The sequence below is a fragment of the Delphinus delphis genome, chromosome 16, assembly GCF_949987515.2.
Source record: "Delphinus delphis chromosome 16, mDelDel1.2, whole genome shotgun sequence".
NCBI classification, from domain to species: Eukaryota; Metazoa; Chordata; class Mammalia; order Artiodactyla; family Delphinidae; genus Delphinus; species Delphinus delphis.
The window spans coordinates 82,446,157-82,470,957 of NC_082698.1; the positions used below are offsets into that span (position 1 = coordinate 82,446,157).

General features: G+C 43.9%; 1 protein-coding gene across 3 annotated transcripts in view; it reads right to left on the minus strand.

Annotated features, from left to right (window-relative positions):
* COG2 (component of oligomeric golgi complex 2) overlaps positions 1-19,106 on the minus strand; it is a 44,853-nt gene extending 25,747 nt beyond the window's left edge. For all 3 annotated transcript variants that reach the window (XR_009522492.1, XR_009522493.1, XM_060035102.1), the window contains exons 1-7: positions 18,944-19,106; positions 10,456-10,617; positions 9,261-9,326; positions 6,983-7,063; positions 5,033-5,136; positions 2,058-2,166; positions 848-1,027 (exon numbers count right to left, since the gene is read on the minus strand). Coding sequence is in view for 1 of the 3 variants with exons in the window: in XM_060035102.1 (XP_059891085.1) it covers positions 848-1,027; positions 2,058-2,166; positions 5,033-5,136; positions 6,983-7,063; positions 9,261-9,326; positions 10,456-10,617; positions 18,944-19,015 (774 nt within the window). In the remaining 2 variants the exon portion in view is untranslated. The remainder of the gene's footprint in view (positions 1-847; positions 1,028-2,057; positions 2,167-5,032; positions 5,137-6,982; positions 7,064-9,260; positions 9,327-10,455; positions 10,618-18,943) is intronic.
* Positions 19,107-24,801: the final 5,695 nt, after the last annotated feature.

Consider the following 24,801-nt stretch of genomic DNA (forward strand, 5'->3'; position numbering starts at 1 on the left):
TCATGGTGAGTAGGGCTTTGTACTTACTGGACAGAAAGAGCGTCCACACTGATGTGGCACTGAAGAAAGTCTGCAAACACTGAGGACGGGCCTGTGACTTCCACCAGTTTGAACCAGACAAAGCTGCCATTTTTGCGCGTCGGAAAATGCTGAGTATTGGCAACTTCACATGGTACAATCTGTAATATATTCTGGCTGCTCAAAGGCAGAACGTGCTTACTTCCCAAATTTTAACTGTGTCCTCGTAGGTGAAGGACACTGGATAGCCAAGTTCTGGATTTAAGGTATTACGCTGCTAATTTGCCTATGAAAGCCCTTCATCTGTGAACATTCCCTCCCTCCCACCTTCCTGGCCCACACACTCCTCAGCAGTCTGTGAAGACAGCCCTCCACGCAGACCTTCCACGCTCAGGGCTCTTGGCCCGCTGTCCCACCACGAGGCACTTGAGCTGCGGTGCTGGCATCTGCTTTACTTGTTCCATTCTACCCACCAGACCAGTAGTTAAAAGATTCGTTTTAAAAACTTTATTGGCAAATAATCTACATAGCATAAAACTGACCTAAAAATGTTCTGATACACACCTTCTCCCTAGGGAAGACCTGTCCCCTACTAAATTCAGATAACCCCTGGGCTACGGCATCACTAGAAAATACGAGAGAGGGTGCCTGACTCCTGCACGCTGGCTGTAACCACCAGGGACCAACCTTTTCTTACAGCTGATGCTGCAGTAACTATGAGACTCTTCACAGAAGGACCTCTGATCCACCCTCCCGCCCAGTGAAGCATCCGGGACACAGCGGACGCTCTCTGAACGCCTGCCGAATGGAGGCCTGGGGATGCACAAACCTCATCCACGTACGGTTTCACCAGGACTTGACCAACTAGCGCCTCCGCGTCCCGCGCCTTGTCGATCGTGGCGTAAGTCCGTAAGCAGTGCCGGATCACATCGACACTGGAAGTCCGCAGGCCTTCCAGAAGGAGGCCTTCCAGTGACTGCTGTAACATGGCCGTAATGCCAGCTATACGCTGCAAGAAAAGCAGGTAAGAAAGCAGCTGGAACAATTTCTAAAGACTCAAATATATACATAACAAATCTCTGGCGGCACTAGAAGAGAATATGTGTAAAATTAAAATATTAACATTTTCTGGAGCGTAACAATGAATCTTTCCTCCACCCCACATCTCTTTATAAGTAAATCTTTGCTATATCAAAGGAGGACTTAGACAGAATTGCAGAATGAGAAAAAAAGTTATTTTCCTCTTAAGCTACAGAGTCAGTCTGACAAACATCATGAATCTAAAGCCCAGTCGAGAGTTGCGGATAAATTAACTCTGACTACATCATACGGTGTGTCAAGTTACATGAAGTTTAGAATTAATTTTACCCTTATAATTCGGAGAATATGCCTGTGTCTTCACACAAAATCTACAATGTGTGACACTTAGGGGGCAGGGGTCCAAAAAACAAAAACTGAAGGAAAAAATTCAAAGCTAGTTTCAGAATCCCGCAGATCAACAGTTATCACAGGCATGACAGGCATGCCTTGGAGATGCTGCGAGTGTGGCTCCAGACCACAGTAAATCGAGCAGGACCACAATGAAGCGGGGCACTGGGATTTCCTGGTCTCTCAGTGCACGTAAGAGAAATGTTTACACCATACTGCAGTACGTTAAGTCTGCAATAGCATTATGTCTAAAAAAACAATTAAAAAATACTTTATTGCTAAAAGATGTTAATCATAATCTGAGCCTTCAGTGAGCTGTAATCATTTTGCTGGTGGAGGGTTTGAAATACTGTGAAAATTGCCAGAATGTGATACAAAGACATGAAGTGAGCAAATGCTGCTGGAATGGCACTGGTAGGCTGACAGATTTGCTTGATGCAGAGCTGCCATAAACCTTCAATTTGTTAAAAAAACAAAACAAAATAAAAACATATCTGTGAAGTGCAATAAAGTGAAGGGCAATAAAATGAGGTATGCCTGTATCAGGTAAAACCAAAATTATTTAGCAAATTCCTAAATACCAAAGTGTGGAAATCTAAAACAACACTTACTGGTCTTATTTTGTCCAAAAGAGGCATGCCTTTGCTTTGAACAGCATGAAACTGTAACTGGTTAAATTCTGTGGCAATTCTCTCCAAAATCTGTCCAGTCAGCAGTGGGCTAGTAGAGACAATTAGAGGAATTTGACTCCTGAAGGTTTTACGTTTCCGAGAGAACACATCACATGGCCAGCAATGCTGACGCTTTAGCACCCACTGTGTTTCCCACAGCCCCCGTTACAAGGTAGCAGCTAAGGCATCCTTCGTGCCATCAGCTTTCACAAGTCACATGCACAGCATGTTCCAGGACAGTGGGCAACTACTTCAGTATAAGCCACTGACGCTGCCTGGCCGCAGCCACAGGGTCCAAGCAAGAAGCAGGAGCTGGACCAGGCCACTGTGGGTGTGACGGGTGTTTCCACCTCCTCCCCCAGGCTCTCCTGTCCATGGCCTTCTTCATCTTTAACCTCCCTTCCCTCTCTTGCCCTATCCTATTATTTACACCTGAATCCCCTTCTACTGCTCTGTCTCATTCTCTCTTCCTCTAAAATACCTCCAGTACTTCTAAAATACCAAACACTGCTGTCTCCTTGATAAAATAAAAGCGGCCCTCTAGCGGCAATACATCAAGTAAGTCAGAAGAGCTCTACATTTTCATGTACCAAAGAGGTGAAAGAGCAGTCGACCTGTATTCTCTGGGTCCTAGTGGAAGGACATTCATTGTGTATCTGCCACAAGTGTAATAAATGCACTTCTTTCCTCTAAAATACACTGCAACAATACCACTCAAAGGGAAGCTAAACAGCAAAAGAAGAAAAATGTAAAGGCACTGAAGCGTCTGCTGGGCTTCTCTTGAGGCATCCTGTATCTAATGGTGACCTATCAGTGAGTGAGGGGAAAAAGTCCACATCACAAGGAAATGAAATGCTGTCCATTTCAGGTCTATCCAGTCCTGGATCTGTAGCATTCAAACTAGTTTAGGGCTTCCCTGGTGGCGCAGTGGTTGAGAGTCCACCTGACGATGCAGGGGACACGGGTTCGTGGCCCAGTCCGGGAAGATTCCACATGCCGCAGAGCGGCTGGGCCCATGAGCCATGGCCGCTGAGCCTGCGCGTCCGGAGCCTGTGCTCCGCAACGGGAGAGGCCACAGCAGTGAGAGGCCCGTGTACCGCAAAAAAAAAAAAAAAAAAAAAACACACACACAAAAAACTAGTTTAGAGGGAGAGCAATTCCCCTGCAAGACCAACCCAAAAGGTTAATCCCTCTTTCCTGAGTAACCTAGCGTGGATCTATTAATTATAAATTATCTAAACGTTTCTTGTACTAAGAAGCATGCTGTAGTTACCATTCACTTACATTGCCCTGGTTTTCCTCTCTACAGCTCAAAGTTGCTGATCTGAATTTTAAAAAGTACTCAAAGGTGATTCTGAGCAAGAAACAGCATAATATCTATTACATTGAAGATGGAACATTGAGGGACTTCCCTGGCGGTCCAGCAGTTAAGACTCTGTGCTTCCACTGCAGGGGGCCACAGTTCGATCCCTGGTTGGGGAACTGAGATACCACATGCCATGCGGTGCGGCCAAAAAGGAGGAAAAAAAAAAAAAAGATGGAACATCGCAAAGGAATAGTATCATAGAAAAAGACATCAGTGAGGAAGGGAGTAGGAACGGACCCAAGTGGAAAGAAAACAGGGAGGCAGGTATGGCGGATGTCGAGTGCAGACAAGTTGGCAGGAGCTGCCAATGCTGCTGAGGGTGAGAGAGACGCGGAGCAGCTCAAGACAAACGGCTCCACCGGACGGGTCAGAAGGGACGGGTCAGAAAGGACGGCAGCGGAGACCCTGGCCAGCGGAGGTAAGGGCAGGAGCGCGAGGACGGGGGGGCTGAAGGGACAGAGACAGCAAGTGCTGACCACTTGTTTGTACATCTTGATTATGAAAGGAAGTAGAGACCCAGGGCAGGAGAATCACTTCCTTTTTGGATGCCGCATTCCTCAATCTATACAACGAGAGATATGGAGCGTACTGCCTTTAAGGCGCTACCAAATCTAACATTTTGATCCCTAAAATTAAGAAATCCAACATGCCTTTATCGTGTGGTAAGACTTTGGTATAGGTATATTCAATTTGGCTTTGGTTGGCTTTGCAGCAGATTATCCAATATTACTCAGGGAAGAATGTTACGGCTGTCCACGCGACTTTAGGAGAAGCTCTTGTCAGACCCAAATTAGATGTGTGAAGGCCTACGACATGCCGGGTGCGGGCTGCCGAGCTGTCAGACAGCCCTGCCAGCGGAGTTCCTATTAGCCTTACGCTGCCCATGACACAGGGAGCTGAGGTGCCATGACTCAGGCTGCCCAATGGTAGACGCAGCACAAACTTGTGCTCCTCCCAAGGCACCACGGTGCTGGTGTGACCTACTCATTTTCTGAGCCACTCATCCACCTGGCTGATTTAGAATTCACACTAGGAAGGTAGTAAGACGGTCACAGCGTAACAAAGGAAATGGTCATTTTTTTCTAACTTCACAAGGTTTCTTTCCCTTGTTTATAAATTTTAACTAAATGTGTCCTGTACTGTTTCTTAACGCTACAATGCTAGTGCAAGATACATGAATGGTGATACTCTGGGCATGTCTACATAAATTTATGAAAGATAAAAGCCATTCCATACCTGGAAGGTCAAAGGATTTTGCCAGTGCTTACATAAGGCGATTCCAAAGATAAAAATCTTCCACTGAAAGCACACTCCTCTGACTCCCCGTAAGGTGATGTGTTGGAACAGTGGTCCATCACCACAAAGGTTTTAGAAGGATGTATTATAAACTTGACCATCTCATGCCCTCCACTTTCCATAAGCTACGTTCAAAAACACTGAGCCATAGACTTGCCTTTTCTTCTTTATCAGAAATGCGTTTTAACTAAAAAAAAAAAGTAGCCTGGGTGTGAAGTACTAATTTATGTGATATTTAGTGAAAAATACTTACCTGCTTGCTTCTAGTGCAGATGTTTCTTTAGAATGTTGAGAATTTAAGATTTTTTCAATTTTCTCAACTGATCGAATAACCTGTATAAGCCTCAACACACATATCTATAAAAATAAAAATGAAGCCAAAAAGAAGTTATCATGATGTTTAATCTTAATTATCTTATTTTCCCTTTCTAAATGCAGGGAAATACAAAGCCAAAAGTCACCTTAAAGTGTGTGCAGCACTCTACATAACACTGAATTCCCAAGAACGTAAAACTTAATGTTAGCTGCCCAGAAGAAGCGTATTTCAATATTCTATTACAAGTTAATAGTTAAAAAAAAAAAAAACTAGACTTCTTTTGTTTTCTCATTTCCTGCATTTTTATTTCTTCTTTCTTTTCCCCATCTTAAATGAACCCCTGTATAGGCACTACATTTATTTTCTTATGACCCTTTTCTCATGTTTTAATTTTAGTTTCCGATCATCTTTATCCTATTTACATGTATACGACACAATTATATGCCTAAGCGTCAATTCATTAAAGACATTATTACACAATAAATATTATCGAAGAGGTTGAGGAATATTATAAAAACTCTCATCCTTAAAAGAACAAAAAGAAAGTCATTCGTTAAACAAACAGTTACTAGAACCTACTGTACAGCACAGGGAACTCTACTCAATGCTCTGTGGTGACCTAAATGGGAAGGAAATCGAAAGAAGATGGATATATGTATAACTAATTCACTCTGCTGCACAGCAGAAACTAACACTACACTGTAAAGCAACTACACTCCAATAAAGATTAATTTTAAAAAAAGACAAAAAAAAAAATTAAACAAATAGTTCCTGAGCACCTATTGTGCACCAGACATTCTTCTAGACAGTGAGGACATGGGTGAATAAAACAGGCAAAAATTCCCTGCTCTCACAAAGCTTACAATCTTTTCTAGAAAGGCACTGCATTCTTGAAATCTTTGGACCAAAGCTGATATTTAAAGGAGAATTAAACAGAAGGTTTCAAAATAGGCTTCTTTCCCTTGAGATTTTGAAAAATATGCTAATAAATTTAGAAAACACTGACCGAGCACCAGGCTAGAATCAGAAGACTCAAATGCTAATCCTAACTCTGCCATTACATCCTTAAAGCCAGATAATAAAATTAAAACACAGGACCAGTAAAATGTAAAAGCAGTGCATGCAGAGGTACAGTTAACAAGTGGAAACAAAAGAAGAAATAAACGTGGCAGAATGAGAGCAACACACTAGTTTTTCAACCTGCAGTAGAACACTGGAAGAGTTGGTCTTAGAAAGCCCACTTACTCCCTAATGTCTAAAATTTTAATATTTTCTTTATAGGGGTGCTGAGAAATTAGTTATATGCCTGTTAAACTGTAAAGTGTTTCACGGATACCAGTTATTACTGTTTCTTCTTTTGGAAAAATTGAGGAATGTTAATTTTGTGACCACTTGGGTACATCTAAAATTCTGTCTTACTATTTCAAACAGTTGACATGACATTATAAGTGTAAGTATATATAGATACATAGAAAAAGGCTTTGAGAAAAACCACTTTCATAGGACTGAAAAGTGTGAGAAGACATGAGGGAAGGGCTTTTAGCTGGCATGCAGCATAAGAAATCTACAGTTTTCTTTAAAAGTTTTAACGCCGTCATGAATAAATTAACGCACGAGAAGAATACGCGATTTTCTTTGTCTTTTTCTTCTATTAGTTACTTTAGCACACCTCTCTTATTAACAGGACCTTAATCAGCCCAGGAGTGAAAAGACCTGGGCTTCAGCTCTGCCTCGACCCCTCGCGAACTTTGCTGAACACTGATGCCTAAAAATAAGGAGAGACCCCACACTTCCTCTCTGCCAAGGTACCAAGAGAAATAAATCAGACCACATGCGCGGAAGTGCCGTTAACTCCAAGGTGCTACCATGAAGCCATGTGCAACCTACCTTTTTTTTCCTAATGTCCTCTTGTTTAGACATTCGTTCATCTACTGCCCGAATTCCTTCACTGACAGATGACCTAAGACTCTTTAAAAGAATAAAGAAAACATACAGCAGAAACTGTTTTGTGACATTACGAAACTTACACATTTAATTAAATTCCACAGAACTTAATTTTATCTTCGGGCCGGTATTATGCAGATATTGACAAAAATACATAATATCAGATACAACTGCTGTCGAGGGCACTCATGGTTTGGGGGCAAAATGACATATAAAGCCAAGGTTATGGAGGATTAACGGCCGAAGGAATAATAATACATGTACCGTCAATGTCGTTCAAGAAATCATCTGAATCAAAGGAGAGTCTGGCACAGGGGATGAGACTTGAGTCTGACCCTGAGAACCTGTGGAAGCTGACGATGGTGGAGAGGAGGTTATCAGAAGACAAAGGTGGGAAGACACAACTGACGGCGCACACTCAGGGTGGGTGAGGCATGCACCCGGGTGCACTGCAGGCTTCATTTTGCAGAGGAGTAGAAATAAACAGGGAGGGGCTGATTTAGGAGGACGTTAGATTCTACACATTTTCTCTAGGGAACTAGAGAATCCCGAAGCACTGATATTTCCTGATGAAATGCTGTTTGGGGGATGGTAGGAATCAAGAAGTAAGGAACAGAATGGCCAGGAAAAGCCAGAGGTCATAGGTGGAGAAACATGTCCAGAAGCTAATAAATTAAGCCAAGTATGAAGAATTGAGGCCAAAACGAAGGTAATGGAAACGATCAGAATAAACTAGATAAATCACAAAAGTTTTATAGAGAGGTGAATTCATTCATTCAATAAACATTATGAAATGTCTATTAAATGTCAGCTACCGTGGTAGCCAGTGAGGCTACAATGATGAATTAGACAGAAACAGTCTTATCCCTCAATGATCGTAGAATCTCAGAGCAGCGTCGTGAGTTGAGGTCAAAAAGGCAGGTGAGGTCTGTGGCTGGTGAGGAGAAAGGTGGCTATAAAGACAGCTGCAGAATAAGGGAGGCGACGTGGTACTGGCAGGTGGCAGGGCTGGACTAGAGCCCGGAGGCGTGAGAGCAACCCAGGAAGTTCAAAGCACAGGTCAGCAGAGCGGAGAGAGCGCACAGAGAAGAGTGGGAGGTTACCACAGGCTGAGGCCCAGGAGACGCCAGCCACGAGGCTAGGAGGTGAGGGAGCACCGAGGAGGAGGCAGGAGAGCCACGCAGAAGCTGCCGCGCAGCCCAGCAGCGGGCCACAAACCCCTTTCCTTCCACTCCAAGGAAAAGCACTGTAATGAGCTTTTGTAGAATTCAAAAACATACACTTTCAAACACATCTGCTAGTTCAAGGCACAGCTCAACACTTATCTGTCTTACGAAGTGTTCCCCGCCTACCCCTCCCCTCCTCGGGACTTCTCAGCTCTGACACTCCCATTACCCTGCACTTCCTTCAGTTCTCTCCAGGCAGGGCCTCTTTACCTACGTTACCTATTGAGAGCCTCGCACGTGCCAGGCGCGGTCTCGGGGGCAAGGTGCATGAGGCCACTTGGTCTGGCGTGGTCCAGTGGTGACACACACAGGAAGCGATGGTGCAGTGCATCACAACTAAGGGACAATGGAGGTCGGGGTGCCTAGCACAGACGAGTGGGTGAGGGGAGGGCAGGCCACACGGTCTCCTGTCAGAGGTGATGCCAAAACTCCCGCTCCACTGTTCATCCAGATGGGGTCGCTGTCCTCAAGGCTTACAGGCAGACACTCCCATTCCCACGGGAGAGAGTTTCTCCCAGAAACTAGGCGTTACATGATATTTATATTATCCTTCAGTTACATACAGGGGTTGAACAGCTTTTGTAGACTGGTCCAGGAACCTAACCACATGTAAAACACTGTCTGGGAAAACACTTGTAAAATTACAAATTTTAAACTATACGTCAGCCAGTTCTAAGTTGGAGACCACTTACAGATGGGGGAGGTGGTATGAACAAGTTAAACTTTGAAATACCCTTCTTTTCCGCCCTGACATTTAAAAGTGTCTACTCTTTGACGATCTGTCGTCTTCAAACCAAACACGTTTTTAGTCTGTAATATCACATGCAAAAAGTAGAGAATCATTTTCACCAGTTTTGAAGGTGAGTACTATAATCATGGACCATTAAACCACCACCACAACAACCTAACACATTAAAGGAGTTCTTCTTGGAGAAGGCAAACGAGCGTAACGTGCTTTATACATATAGACTGTTTACCGGCACCTGGGGACTTACCAGAACCTCTTCCCGTAACTGTCCCAAAGGCACAGAAAGCTGGCTGAGGGCTCTGTCCATGCCAACCTAAAGGCAAAATCACGTTGGCACAAGCACGTCAGAGTCAGGAGTGACAGTGAAGCTTCTGTTTAACGAGCAAAGCAGTACTAGACTTAGGTTATTCTTTCCGTACAATCACATATTGCTAATAACTAGATAAATAACAGAAATGCTATCTTACCACAAATATTGCTCACAGAAAGTGAAAAAATCTGTTGATATACATGAAACTATGCAAATAGGGAAAGTCGTAATAAATCAAAGATTCCTCGTGTACAGTTTGCCTCTGGATGAAATTTTAAATGAATTAAAAAAACTTTAACAGGAAAAATCGCTATCTCTGTACTTATGATGTTCAGCCAGCTGATGTGGAAGTCTGATGAGCTATATCTCTCCTAAGTATTATCAGAGCCTTTGAGAAAAATACAAATTAAATAGAATGGAAATAAAATTTTCAGGGTTTCTAATCCTACTGGAACATTTATCTTACTGGTGTACTTCCCAAAAGCAAACACAGCTCGTTATTCTTAATGCTTCCTGAAATTCCCATGGAGATGGCGACTTTCTATACTTCTTTGGATAAACAGATTTAACAAAAAATAAAGTATGAACAAGAAGACTTTTCCCAGTATTAAAACTCAAGCATTTCTAAACAACTTTTCCAAGTAACTGATGCGCTTCTCACAAGCCATTCCTATGTTTTTATAAAACCAGGCCACCTAAAGGTCAATATTGGCCAACGCTTCCTCAACCTATGTCTGGCTAGCACAGTGCCTGAAAGTAAATCAAGCACTTCCTTAAGAACAGTTGGTATCTGCTCTAGCAAATTAGTCTAAACCAGTGAGATTTCATGGTAATCACTTAGCAACTAACAAAAACAACCACTCTTGAGATGGTTATCCTTTACTTTTCACTACTTCTTAATAAGTCATTCAAAATATAATCAAACTAAACTCAAACACAAAAAATGTGTATCAAGAAAGTTTAGTTCTTTTATTAATAAGATTAGTAATCTCTCCAAGTTTCTGGGGGAAAAATCAACTAAAAGGTTTCTAAAAACACTCAGCACTTTTAAGAATAAACATGAGTGAGAAAGAGAGTGTGCAGTACGTATGTAAATACACTGACTGGTAGGAACTCTGGATTTAAAGTTTACCAGGTTCGTTGACAGGTTGACGAAGTCTGCATAGTCCTTGTTGATGAGCTCGACCATGGCCGTTTTAAGCAGCTTATAGTAGAGCTCCAGGTCATCTCTCAGTGCTTCCAGCTGGACCCGCTTCCGACAGTCGGACACAAAGTGATCGACATCGAAGTCTTCCTGAAAATAAAACCAGAAAAAAGAATTACTGCAACGATATCACATTTTACACACAGAAATAAAAGGAGAGAAAGAATAAGAGATAAACGCCATTCTACTCATTTGAAAGGCTACTGCCGTTGGGAGAAAGTCCTTTTCAGTACACGTGACATAAAGGTGCTTGTGCACTATCAAGGCGCCAAGAGGGTGGCCCCTGACCAAGAGCATTCTCTCCTGTCGCCTACATTCTACAAGGGATTTAATTTTTTTTAACTACACACGTTAAATAGGCTCCTCACAAAACAGAAATTGCTCCTTTTCCCTTAGTTTTAAAAGTAACAAATGTTCACTGTGAAACTTTCAACCAACAAAGAAATACAGCCATCCCGCAGCATCCACGGGGGCCTGGTTCCAGGACCCCCTAGGACACCAAAATCCGGGGATGCCCAAGTCCCTAACATAAAATGGCGCCGTATTTGCGTATACTTTAAATCATCTCTAGATTACATAATACCTAATAAGATGTAAATGTTATGCAGATAATTGTAAATACAATGTTAATACTATGTAAACAGTTGCCAATTCAGCAAATTCAAGTTTTGCATTTTGAAACTTTCTGGACTTTTTTTTCCCAAATATTTCTGATGCATGGTTGGTCGAATCCACAGATGTGGAACCCGAGGAGAAGGAGGGTGGGCTATAATGACACAAAAGACAGACAGTAAAAAAAAAAAAAAAAAAATCACTCAGTCCTGATGCTCTACAGATAGGCACTATTAATGTTTTTCTCACTATTTAACATCATGATTCACATCCTTCCAGAATTTTTTTGACTTTCTCTTTAAAATATAAATTATATTTTAAATTGAGATACAGTTGACATATAACATTATATGGCTTTTAGGTGCACAACATAATGATTCCACATTTGTATCTATTATAAAATGATCACCACAGTAAGTCTAGTTAAAATCCATCACACACCATTACACATTTCCTTTTCTCGCTATGAGAACTTTTAAGATTACAAAGTGAAAAAAGCTAATCTGGAAAGGGTATATCCTATAGGATTCCAACTATATGGCATTCTGGAAAAGGCAAGACTATGGACGCAGTAAAAAGATGAGCGGCTGCCTGGGGTCGGAGGGAGAAAAGGATGGACAGGCAGAGCACAGAGGGGCTTTAGGGCTATTACACACGACACTGTGACTGTACATACAGGTCACTATCCATTGTCAAAACACCAGGAATGAATCTTAATGTAAATTATGCACTTTGGGTGATAATAATTGTACCAACTCTCCGCTGCCTAGGATTTGTTGCTGTTGCTGCTTATCGTAGTTGTTATTGTTTAATGGCTTTTCTAAACAGACTGAAAAAAAAAAAGGTTCACTCCCTTCAACTTTCAAATACACAACACGGTATTAACTACAGTCACCATGCTGTACACCACATGCCCAGGCTTACTTACCTAATTAACTGCAAGTCTGTACCATCTGCCCCCCTTCGCCCATTTTGCCCACTCCCCACCGGCTGCCTCTGGTAACCACCCATGTGAACAGTACCTGTGGGTCCATTTTTTCTTGCTTTGCTTTTTAGATCCCACACGCAAGTGAGACCATGATCATCTTTTCTCTAACTTATGTCACTGAGCACTAATGCCCTCAAGGTCCATCCACGTTGCCACCACAGAGGGCAAGAGTTCTTTCTTTTTCGTGGCTGAATAACATCCCAGTGTGTGTATCAGTTTCTTTATCCATTCATCCATCCATGGACACTTAGGCTGCTTCCACGTCTTGACTATTGCAGATAATACTGCAATGAACACTGGGGACCTACAAGCGTAAACCTCACTGGCCACCAGAGCCAGGTGGCCTAAGAGGTGTCCCCAGGCAGCAGCTGCAAAGATCAGGGCGCCAGACCAAGTACACACGTTCCTTTCCAGGAGATACTGTTGAGCGGAGCAAGGAGAGAGAGAGCACAGCCCAGACGTGGGCGAAGTTAGAAGCCTGCCCCTCAGGCCGATGCTTTAAGATAAACAAGCCTCTTTCACAGCAAGTCTGGGCCCTTTTCAGTTGCTGTGTCTGTGTCAGGCCCTGGGGAGGGTAAGTTCATGCTGCCCCTTCAAGAACTGTTTCTCAGGTCACTGTAGCCTCATGGGTCTTCCAGATGCCAGCTCCATCGACTTTCAAAGCTAGATGTTTTGCGGGCTCATCTCCCAGGTGCCAAGTCTTGAAAGTAGGGGTGCCAGGGGTGGGGTTCACACCCTTCGCTCCTCGGGGAGCAGCCTGGGATGGGAGTTCCCCGATTGTGGGTCACCACACTGGCGGAGGGGTGTATGGTGAGACTGTGTCTCAGCCTCTCCTACCCACTCTGGTGTGGGTTTTTTCTTGTTTGCCAGATGTGCAGGAGTTGCTCAGCTAGTTTTGGGGGGTTTTCTCAGAGGAGGTTGTTCCATTAAGTAGCTGTCGATTTCGTGTGTCCATGCGAGGAGGTGAGTTCAGGATCCTCCTACGTCACCATCTTCAGCGAAACCCCAGACCTCTTCCTGTGTTCACACACACACACTCTTAATAAGCCTTTTCTAAGCTACTTTTCCCCATATGGAGATATAACTCCCATGTCTTTCCATAATACATATAAACTTGTACTGACATTTTATATGGATGTGAGTATTCCACTGAACAGATGTTCAGAATCTTTCAAAACCAACTTCCAAGTACTGGTCTCACAGGTTCGCTATGCCATCTCCCTTTGTAACATTCTGATGCCCCTGGTAGGCAGACATGCATACAGCCAGCAGGTTACTGTCCATTGCACCTATGACTCTGCTACTAGCTGAGCTGTTTAGTCATCAAGAATCAGATGTGATGATTCCCGAACTTGTTAAGGTCACTTGTACTTATCATCAAAATTACAGAATTTTATTAAACATTATATAAACCAACAAAATATAAGTGCAAGAAGATAACTGTTCTCATGAAAACTATGATGCTCTGTGAAGACCCGATGCTGAGAAATTGATAAGACAATTTTTCCTCAATTATGTATCACATGACCATGAACCAGGTAGGGCAGCTGGAAGGAGGGTCATACAAATCCTGAAGGATTCTATACCAGATTCTTTGCAGATGCCTTAGGGTTCTCACCGACTTAAAGGACAATCTAGAAATCGAATCAGCAGACGAATTTTCAGAGAGAAGAGCTTGGCGCCACATCAATGGAGAATAAATGTACACATGTATGAGTGAAAATAGAACGTTAAGGACTCAAGCACCATCCCTCGAGTACTTGTAAAAACTGACTTTCTTAATTAATCACCCAGACACCTGCTCTGATAGTGTCAGATAAGAGGATTTCTTACCAAACTGTAATTTCACAGCCACTGAGTGAAAACCATCTGCTTCTTTACCTAGAGCCAGAATTAGCCCAGACATCTCGCTGCTTGAGAGGACCCCAGGTAACACCTTATATTCATAGTTACACAGCAATCGCAGCAAGAACGTGTGGGCAGGCCTCAGCCTGACATCCTGGCCTTGCTATTAACCAGCTGTATGACTGTGCAGAGCACTCTGCTTGCCTCAGGTACATAATCTTTGAAGGTATGAAATTCAGATGGATGAAGTTCAGGTGTGAACTTCATGGTGACATTCTAAATCATATAACTCAACTCTCACAAACAAATGCTATTAGGTAACATTAGCGCTCAACTTGCCATTTATATATTTGTTCTTAAACAAGCGTTGCATTGCACAAGACTAAATTACTTAGAACATCTGTGAATACTGGATTAGGAAGCTTTTGCTATGACAGCAAACAACCCCAAACTCAGTGGTATGTAACAACAGCCACATTTCATTTCTCAGAAATAGTTTTATTTTACACTGTAGATTTCCTAAACATTTAAAAAGAAAGAACTTAAAACCCATACATTTATAGTCAACTGATTTCTTACAAGGGCGCTAAGACCATTCAATGGGGAAAGAAGAGTCTCTTCAACAACTGACGTTAAGACAAGAGAATATCTACACGGAAGAGAATGAATTTGGACACCAACCTCACACCATAAACGAAAATTTAAGTCAAGATAGATCAAAAGACTTCAACAGAAGAGCTAAAACTATAAAACTCTTAGAAGAAAACAGGTGAAAGTCCGTGTGACCTTGAATTAGACAGTCATTTCTTAGATATGACACAAAAAGCATCAAGATAATAGAAAAATTGAACGCGATCAAAATAAGAACTTTTATGTGTCAAAAGACACTATTAAAAAAGTGAAAAGACAACCCACTGAATTGGAGAAAATATCTGCAAGTCATATATGTGATGAGGGTCTAATATCCAGAATATACAAAAACTCTTACAACTCAACAATAAAAAGACAAACAACCCAATTAAAAAATGAGCGAAGGATCTGAACAGACACTTCTCCAAAGAAGACACACAAATGGCCAAAAAGCGCAGAAGGAAGTAACAACAACTGGACCATTTGGCTGTAATGTGGAAGAGTGTGACAGGACAGACTAGAGGCAGCAGGGTCAAGGGGAAGAGACCAAAGCAAGCGTGTTTGAAAGCCAGTGGGGAGAGTGCAGGAGGGCCTGGGCTCCAAGCACGGGCGGAAGGAAGGAAGGAAGGAAAACCCCTCTACGTAACAGGCGAGGAGGAGAAAGAGAACGGGCACAAATACAAGAATGAGCCGTCATCGTCAGCAAGATGAAGGAGTTCCCATTCGATGGCACTATTTTTGCTATAAAACAGGAAGCGAAGTCGTACGCTGGGCTAGAAGGGGAAAGCTACGATTCCAATAGCACTCCTAGGTAAAGGGATCTAATTTATCTCTGTTAGCAGGCCGCTTTCTCTCCCTGATACCAAGATCTTAGGTCCTATTTCATCTGATAGCTGGCTATCAACGCGCGCTAAAGATTTCTGCAAGGTGACGAAGCTAACGGTATGATGTCACCACCACCTCTGCCCCAAGTGATTCTTCCATCTGCCACTCCTGTCTTTTAATCACCTCCATCTTCCACAAATCTGTCCCCTCCTCTTTCTCATTAGATTTCACAAGGACCACTGAAATAACTTTTTAGTAGTCTCTTTTTTTTCTGTGTTCAGAAAGGTAGTTTGCTATTTATTAAGAATTTATTAAATACTTTCCTAAAGGTCTGAGGTACCACTAAGACACTGAGTTAGGACTGAAACACATGTGCAAGAACGGTCCGTATCAAAATATTAGCTCATCAGTTCAAATCCAACACAATTTTCCCTTGAGCTGGAACCCGATATCCACCTGAAGGAACCAGTGGCACAGCGCCCTCTAACGCTGCTCCAATGCAACAGACATGCCCACGTCATCTGCTTTAACCGTGAAGGCAGCTCATCAGGCACAAGGCCCTCAGTGTAGCACACAGGGGCCCGTCCAACTTGCAACCCTCCCAGCTGCCCTCCTACCTTTGCGGTCTCACTCCTGGCCAGCCTTCCAGCCTCTCTGGACTAGGTCCAGTTTCTCAGCACACACGGTGGTCTTCCTGTGACCATACTCAACAGCCCAAACCATATCTTATGTACCCTTGTACTATCCCGTCTAGACTGCTGGTTGACACAAAGCAGGTGATCAATGAATGACTGTTTATTAAGTGAGCAACTGCTACCACTGTCCTAACAGGCCCTCGTCATGTCTGGCAGACTAATGACACAGTTTCCAACCCAACGACTGGATTTCAAGTAATCTCAACTCTCCTAATGCAAATAGGATATTCCCTAACTTTTCCACAGGAACAAATTACAAAATGTGCTGAATGAGACACAGAGGTAGAAATACAACCCCGACAGCAAGCTCTCCACCCACCATTTCTGCCATGGAACTAAAACTTATAAAATGTCTCTTTGAAGGAAACACAAATTGCAAATAACCTTTATCTCCAGGTCTCACCTAGAAAATCAACATTTAACACAAGAGAGCTGTCCTAGGTATTTTTCTTCTACATGTGAAGTGGTCACATTTATTAGCACTACAAACTGTAGGGCACGTTCAGAGGCTTAGGAGCCGTGAAAGAATAGGGCCATTCCAGCCACCTTCCCAGTTTGCCCTCTCCTTACTGCAGGTTCTACTTTAGAACTTATATTTTGAGGTTTCTGCTTTCTGCTTTCTGCAGCTGCTCTTGCCAAAGGCATTCTGCCATCTCAGAGCAAGAAACATGGTGGGGCTAGCAAGTCCGAAAGAATGCTGGTACTGAGCCTGAAGGAAGCCTTGAAGAAGGCAAAAGTTGGACAAGTTACGTTTTCTGTATTCTGAGACTCCTGAAATCAGAAGTCAGAACAAAGCCCCTGATCTCTGCTTGTGCCTTTTCTTCTTCCAGTGCGCCTCTTCTCATCATGGTCTTTCTTTCTAGCCTCGCTCCAGGGCAGCTCTCAGCCAGGGGGTGGAACAAAGCGTTCCTGGATCAGCAAGTTCACTCCGCGGTCCCTTTCACACATCCCTGACAAGTTATGCTCTTCCTTGCCGTGGTTTAGCAGAAACACCACTGTACGAGAACAAGAGTACGTTATTCCTGGGTCTAGACAGCCCCACATACTAAAAATGATATGGCCACACTGGAGAGAATCCAGATGGAAATACTGTTTTTTACCACATTAAAAAAAAAATTTTTATTGGAGTATAGTTGACTTACAATGTTGTGTTAGTTTCAGGTGTACAGCAAAGTGAATCAGTTATACTTATATCCACTCTTTTGGATTCTTTTCCCATATAGTTTATTACAGAATATTGAGTAGAGTTCCCTGTGCTATACAGTAGGTCCTTATTAGTTACCTATTTTATACACAGTAGTGAGTATATGTCAGTCCCAATCTCCCATCTTATCACTTCCCCGGCACGTTTCCCCTTTGGTAACCATAAGTATGCTTTTAAGATCTGTGAGTCTGTTTCTGTTTTGTAAATAAGTTCATTTGTATCATTTTTTAAAATTAGATTCCACATATAAGTGATATCATATGATATTTGTGTTTCTCTGTCTTTGACTTACTTCACTTAGTATGATAATCTCTAGGTCCATCCATGTTGCTACAAATGGCATTATTTCGTTCTTTTTTAGGAACAGTATAGAGGTACCTTAAAAAGCTAAATACAGAACTACTATATGATCCAGCAATCCCACTCCTGGGCATATATCTGAAGAAAACCATAATTTGAAAAGTTATGTGCACCCCAATGTTCACTGCAGCACTATTTACAATAGCCAGGACATGGAAGCAACCTAAATGTCCATCAACACAGGAATGGATAAAGAAGGTGTGGGACATATATACAATGGAATATTACTCAGCCATAAGGAAAAGAGATATAAATACTTTTAAAAACCAGAGATGTGATCTGAATGCAAATATCAAAAAGAGAGAGAGACTGATGAACCTAAAATAAGAAAAAGCATAGTATGACTTAAAGTCATCAAAAAAGAACAGTAAGGGACTTACACTCACTTCCTTAAAAGTTTAGCGTCTACTGAGCCAAAACGTTTACCTTTTTAACACTGAAAACAGCCACTTAGTGGTATCAAAACCCCCAATCCTTAGATGTAAAACATAAATATGTTTCTTGGTAGTTTAAGTACAGACCGAGAGGGTTACACCAAATAGGTATGCAAAGTTCCTCCTAGCTCTGATTCAAATCTTGGATATTTTCAAGGCTGTGCCTGATGAACCTTTATTATCCATAAAATGTTTTCGGTTTATATTGCAATTCTGCTTATGTAAGTTTATGTCCTACAATGACCTGCAGACCCACTTCGAGGTCACCCTATAAAGAGCAGTAGGGCAACTTTAGAAAAGGAGAATAGCTTGCTTTGTTGTATCGCAACAAAATGAGAAGATTCTCATCTTTTAACTATCTCATTCAGAAGCTTTAGATGAACGTTAAGGAAAAACTTTCGATTTAGTGCCTTTTCCCCCCACCGGATCCCTCGGTATGGGCGTGGGTTCAGAGATTTGGTCAATGCATTAGTACTGAGCTTTTAGGTGCAAGGCGCTGGTCAACAAGCGTCTGTCTGGCCAGGGGACTGGCAATCCTACTGCACTGCATGCTAACGGGGTCGGGTAATAACAGGGGCTTATTATACTTAGCTCAAAACCACTTGCACACAACTTCGAGGCCTTTTCGCTCGCTACGCACGATTTCACAGTGGTGCTTTCTCCAGGCTGCCCCGGCCACACCTGAGGCCAAGAGACCCACTGCGAGGAGCAGCGAGGTCCCGCCGGGGGCCGGCCCGGAGCGGGCGCGGCCCGAGGAGGCCCCGGAGCGAAAGGAGGGCAGGCCCCCCGCCGCCGGCTCGGGAAGCGGAGCCCCAGCGCGCACCTTCATGAACTCGTCCTTGTCGAAGCAGAGCGTGTCCGGCCCCTTAGGTAAGTTCATCCTACTTTTCTCCATCCCGCCAGCCGCCGCCGCCTCTCAGCGCCGAGACCCGGACGAGGCGAGGAAGCAGGACGCCGCTCGCACGGACTCGGCGGCCGCAGCCAAGGTACAGAAGACGCCGCTTCCGCCAACATGGCAGAGCCCGCGCCGCGGCCAATCAGCGAGCGCGCCGCGGGCCGGCCTCCGCCCGCCGCCGCCAAGAGGGGCGCCGGGACGGCCGCCGCCGCCGCCGCCGCGGTGCAGGTGCTGCTGCCCCCGTGCGGCGGAGGGCGGCCCTGCAGCTCGGGCCGGCTCCGACCGGGCGGTCTCGGCGGGGGCTGAGCGCTAAGAGCACGGGCTGGAGGACTACGGGGCTCCCTCTCGACCCGCTGGCAAAAATCGACCTGCAAGCTCTTCCAGGGCGGAGGGAACAACCACGGCCGCAGTCGGCCATTCGGTCCTCAGGTCCAGGGTTGGGCTCAGATACAGGTGGGCGGTCTGAGTGCAACTTTGGGTCTTTAAGGTTCTTAAAGGAGCGCCTCATCACCTGCCTAGTCGGGACACAGCCGACAAATACATGTGCATACATATTCATTTTTAATGTAAACCAGGAATGGGCAAATTTTTGTGTTTGTGGCCAGTATCGGTGCGATTACATCCCCCTCCCCCATTTCTCAGACTTTCTCCCTCCTCCTGCCCTCGTACATCCCAGTTTTATTTTGACGGTTTCTTTGTGTTTCTCTTTTTCCCATTGTCCCTCCCTCTGGCTGTGAATACCATGATCAAATGATGATGATTCATTTCTCTTTTTTCTCCTTAAGACCCTGATAACCCTAACCACGAACCTCAGTAAACACTCTTCACCCTGCCACGTCTTTCCTTCCTGCAGCCTTTATACACCAGGGTGTAGGCTGTTCCTCCCAAGGCTATTTTCTCCTTGGAGATAACGCTAACCCCTAAGAGTCCTTAAAAAGGAGATCAGCTCAGTGCTTCGTGACCACCTAGAGGGATGGGATAGGGAGGGTGGGAGGGAGGCTCCAGAGGGAGGGGATATGGGGATGTGTGTATACATATAGCTGATTCACTTCGTTATACAGCAGAAACTAACACAACATTGTAAAGCAATTATACTCCAATAAAGGTGTATGAAAATGAAAAAAAAAAGAAATGGCAAGCCTACCGGGAAAAAAAAAAAAAAAAAAGGAGTGGGACAGAGGAAAGCAACACCTTAAGATAAGACACTTGCATTCAAGTTACTCCAAATAGGAAACTGGTGACATTTTTAAAATGTAGGTATAGAATCCAAAACAATACACTCCCTACCACTGGGACTGGCAAGTCTTGTCAAAGGGAATGTTCCCTGCTAATGTCTAGAGAAGCTGATGGATAGGATGAGAGGTGGGATCTATCTGGAAAATCAAAATAAATTACAATCATGAAAAGTACATCCTGCTATTCTTTTTAAAATGTGGAGCCAGAAAGGCTCATTATTTGTTTTTGGTTTGTTTACTCTTATTATGAAAATTTTCAAGCGCACACAAAAGTCTGGAGAGCACAGGATACCTCACGCCCTTCCACGTATTCATCACCTTGCTTCAACAATCATCTGTCTTCTCCTACCACGGCACTACCACTCCCGTTTTTTCATCTGGAATGTATTTTGAGACAAATTGCAAACACCACATCATTTCCTGCTCCCCAAATACCTCTGTTCACAAATCAAAGAAAAAGAAGAAAAAAGATACTTCCTTACAAGCCCCCAATGCCATCATCACACCTAATAAAAATCACCAGTTCTAATACTGGCTCTGAGAGGCGTGACTTTTAGCCCAGTGCCACGACGTTACTGAGTGACAGTTGCAAAACCAGAAAGCACAGACTGCAAAGCCCACCCTTAACCAAGGCACCAAGATGGGGGGTTGCGGGGAAGGTGCTGGGTAGACCAAGTAAAAATGTCTGGGAAACCCTGCCTTTTCTAGAAGTCTAAATGAACTAGAACTTGAACTCATTCCTTCCTTCATTATAATTGCCTTCTGAAATTGTTCCCAGGCCTTTAGTAAAGAAATGTACCTAAATTTATACAGGCTGGCATGCTAATCATGGGGATGCTGAAGGGATTAGGGGGTAAAGGAGAACAAGGGTCCCTGCTGCTGCCCGCCGTGGTTTTGGACGCATGCAGCAGTGAGCGAGCAGCGGCTTGAAGCGAGACCTTAGTTCCCTGACCAGGGGATTAAACCCTGGTCGCCTGGGTGGAAACCAGGAATCCTAAGCGCTAGACCACGGGGGCCAGCGGCTAGAATTTAAACCCCCAGTCCTTGTCTACCTTGAAAGGAAGAATCTGACAAGGAGACGGAAGGTATAGAGGAAAGTAAAGCGTTTATTAGAAAAGCAGAGTACATGCGGAAAGACGCACGGGCGAACTCAGCGAGAGAGTCAGGAGGGTCATGCCTTTGGGAAGGTTAAATCCTTTCTAAGGGGTCAGTCTTCTGGGTCTTTGCCTTCTTGGCTAATCATCTTGCTTTGACCCCATGGCTACTTTGTCCTGGGACCCTCCCCTAGGTGAGCATGCACCCCTCAGTCAAGAGGATTTCATCACACAGGCGTCTGGCATGGGCAAAGGCAACACTTATTATGGTCTGGCACCCCTGCCTTTTTGACCCCATGAGGCCGTTAGGGCATGGGTAGTGTCTCCCTTGCCTCAAGGACGGGAAATGTGTGATCTCTTGATCTCTTAACAGGCTTTAGCCCCTCTCTCCTCCTGCCATAAAAGTGTCCAATGTCCAGTTACCTACCCTATTCCTGTTGTTGTTTCTTATATCAACGTGCAGATCTTTAAATGCAGACAGGAGCCTGGTCATAAATACGTAGCCAGGAGCCCGTTTGTCTCTTGTCTCAGGAAATGTAAATAAGAGGCTGGTAGTGAACAGTAGGCCTGCGGCCCATCTTCTTCTCACCCCAGGAGGTGTGACCTGGAGGCCGGTTGTAAATGACTAGTCTGGAGCCCATCTATCTCCGGCCTCTGCAGGAGCAGCAGGGAAGACCCCTGATGCTAGTGGAGCATCATGGAAAGGACAAAGTGAAGACGGAGATTAAGCCTGAACCTGCCCAGAGGACAGGTGTCACTCAGAGCTGATGTTCAGTTGGTACACATCATTTCACTCACGCAAATGTGGGTGCGTGGCCTCTGTCTAGAGCCTGCTTCCTGTCCCCTTGCTGCCTTGAGCCCTTCCCAAGATCCCTACTGTGGCCTGGGGAGTCGATTGATGAAGGGTTAAGGCCTAGCTCAGCAGGGGTCCTCTGGCCAGCTTCTGATTGGTTCATTGTCTGTGCTGCTAAACATTTGAATATCATCTTTAGTGAGATAGCTATTTCATAGGAAATAGGAACTGAAAGATTAAATTAAAAGTAGATATAAAGTTCCTAATCAGTGCAAGACATAATAAGCAGTCAGCGTATCCTAATTTTCTTCTCTCATTCTCCTTTATTTAAAAATATTTATTTATTTATTTGGTTGCACTGGGTCTTAGTTGCAGCAGGCAGGCTCTTTAGTTGCGGCTCGAGGGCTCCTTAGTTGTGGCACATGAACTCTTAGTGCGGCATGCATGTGGGATCTAGTTCCCTGACCAGAGATCAAACCCGGGCCCCCTGTCTTGGGAGAATGGAGTCTTAACCACTGTGCCACCAGGGAAGTCCCCTTTTCCCTCATTCTTTGATCTGTACTTTTCGTAAGAGCAGGACTTCAATTTGACACATTTTTCTATCTTCAAGTTTCTCTCTTCTATTCCCTAATTTCACTCCTCTGCCTTTCATTTCATGCTAAAGCTCATGCCTGCTACTCCATTTCTAAGTAAATATTAGCCCCCTTTGACTTTGGATCTCAGGAAAGTTCTTAGTTCCCTATTTTCAGTGGCGTCGTGACAGGTCCCTATTTTTCCTTCCCACTCTTCCCTATTTATACTTCTCACACTTTTGGCAGACTTGCCATGGAACACTTAAAACTTGCAAAGAGAAATACTGTGCTCAGGGAATTCATATGAGCATTTTCTCCAGTAATCATCAACGTGCTTTCTTTCTGATCCCTCCTGAACTGTTGTGCTAGAGCAGCGAAAGCTTCCAACAGCAACTGGAGTCATCCTTGTCCACTACCGCAGGAGAGGAGGGTTTCCATTTTTATATGGATCATACGCTTGAACTGAAGGCTACGTATATAGTCTGACACTCTTTCATTCCAAGAGGAAGGCAGGCATGGGCTGGGGCAGGGGCGGGGGTGGAACCAGCATCACGCTCCAGGCCTCCAACCAACTTGGCAAGCTCGCAGCGAGCTCACAGGACCATTTCAACATCTTCTGTATTTGATTGATATCCCACTACGTTCCAGAGTAGATTTGAGGTGGTTTGGTTTGAATCTTAGAATTTCCCATTCTAACTAAGAGACAGATTAATCCTAAGGTATCCCAAATTTAGCCTCATCTCCCTAATCAATTAGTACCCATGTTTGGGTATGGTAGTACTGGAGTATTCTTCCATGTGTATTTTATAACAGACCCAACTAATAAAAGTGGTAAGGCTAATTCTTTTTTTTGTTTTTAACATTATAGGGAAAAACATGAAAGACTTTGAAATAAACGTGGAAGAAAATAGAGTCCAAAGGAAACATAGGTGTTTTCTAGCACACCCTTCTGGGCCGATTCTGTGGGAGTGTTGTGTGCCTTTCTTGTCTTTGAGCTATGGACAATCCTGTAAACTGTAGCTAATTGATATCAATGCAAATTATTCTTATCTGCAGCTATACAAATGAATTTTGTCCATGGGAAGTACAACTGATCCCTTCTTTCCTTTGGAGGAATCCAGTTTTGCATCTATTTGCATCTATAAAAGCAAATTCTTTTAAGCATTCCTGTTTGTTTATGTGTCTACTCTTTGGATTCTCCCTTGGAGTGGTGGTAATGTCTTACTGACTTCCTTGTTAATTAATGAATTAAATAAAATCTTTACAAGTGTTCATTTTATATTTGTATGAAAGTCATAATTTTACCTTCAAAAAAATTTTCCCCTAGCAGCATTTCAAATAATAAGCTGTGATAGGATTCTAGCCAATGAAAGTGCGGAGAAATCAAATCAGGGTGAATTTTAGAATTAACTTCTGTGTGGCCAGCACTGCGCCAGAGGTGGGGAATGAATGAGGCTCCAGACCTGGCATCTGGCCCTGGGAAGCTGTGACCTGCTTTGTCATTGTCATGCATGACCAATGATGTGACTTTCCCACCAGAGTTCCTCCAGGCTCAGTTAACCTTCCTCTTCTGTGCTACCCTCTCCTGTAGTGATCTTAACTATGCCTTTGGTTTCAGCTCCCACCCACAAGGCAGCTCCTCTCCTATTGCCTCCCCACTATCCACTTCTTTCTTCCCCACCATGGCCAAGTAACGGACCACCTACTTGTGCTATTTCACGGTGATGTCCCACCGGTGCCTCAAACTCAGCACGTTCAAACCTTGATTCATCATCTTTTCGGAAAGACCTGCTTATCCTCCTTCATTTTGTTTCTTGATAAATGGCTTCACCAGATGCCAGCTGCATAGGCCAGACACCCAGGAATCATTCACACAACTGAGCCAACCTGCTGTACCACGACCTCAAACGGATGCTCAGCCCTGACTGTAGACTCGCCTGTCTCTCCAGTGGTTTGCTTCCTTTCCAATGGAAATGACCATTTCCCACCTAGGGGTTTGCCTCAACACCTAACCCCACCCCTTCTGAACAACACCCCCTCACTCTCAGCTCATGCCTAGTGTCAACTTTGAGAAAATAAAAGCAAATTAGGC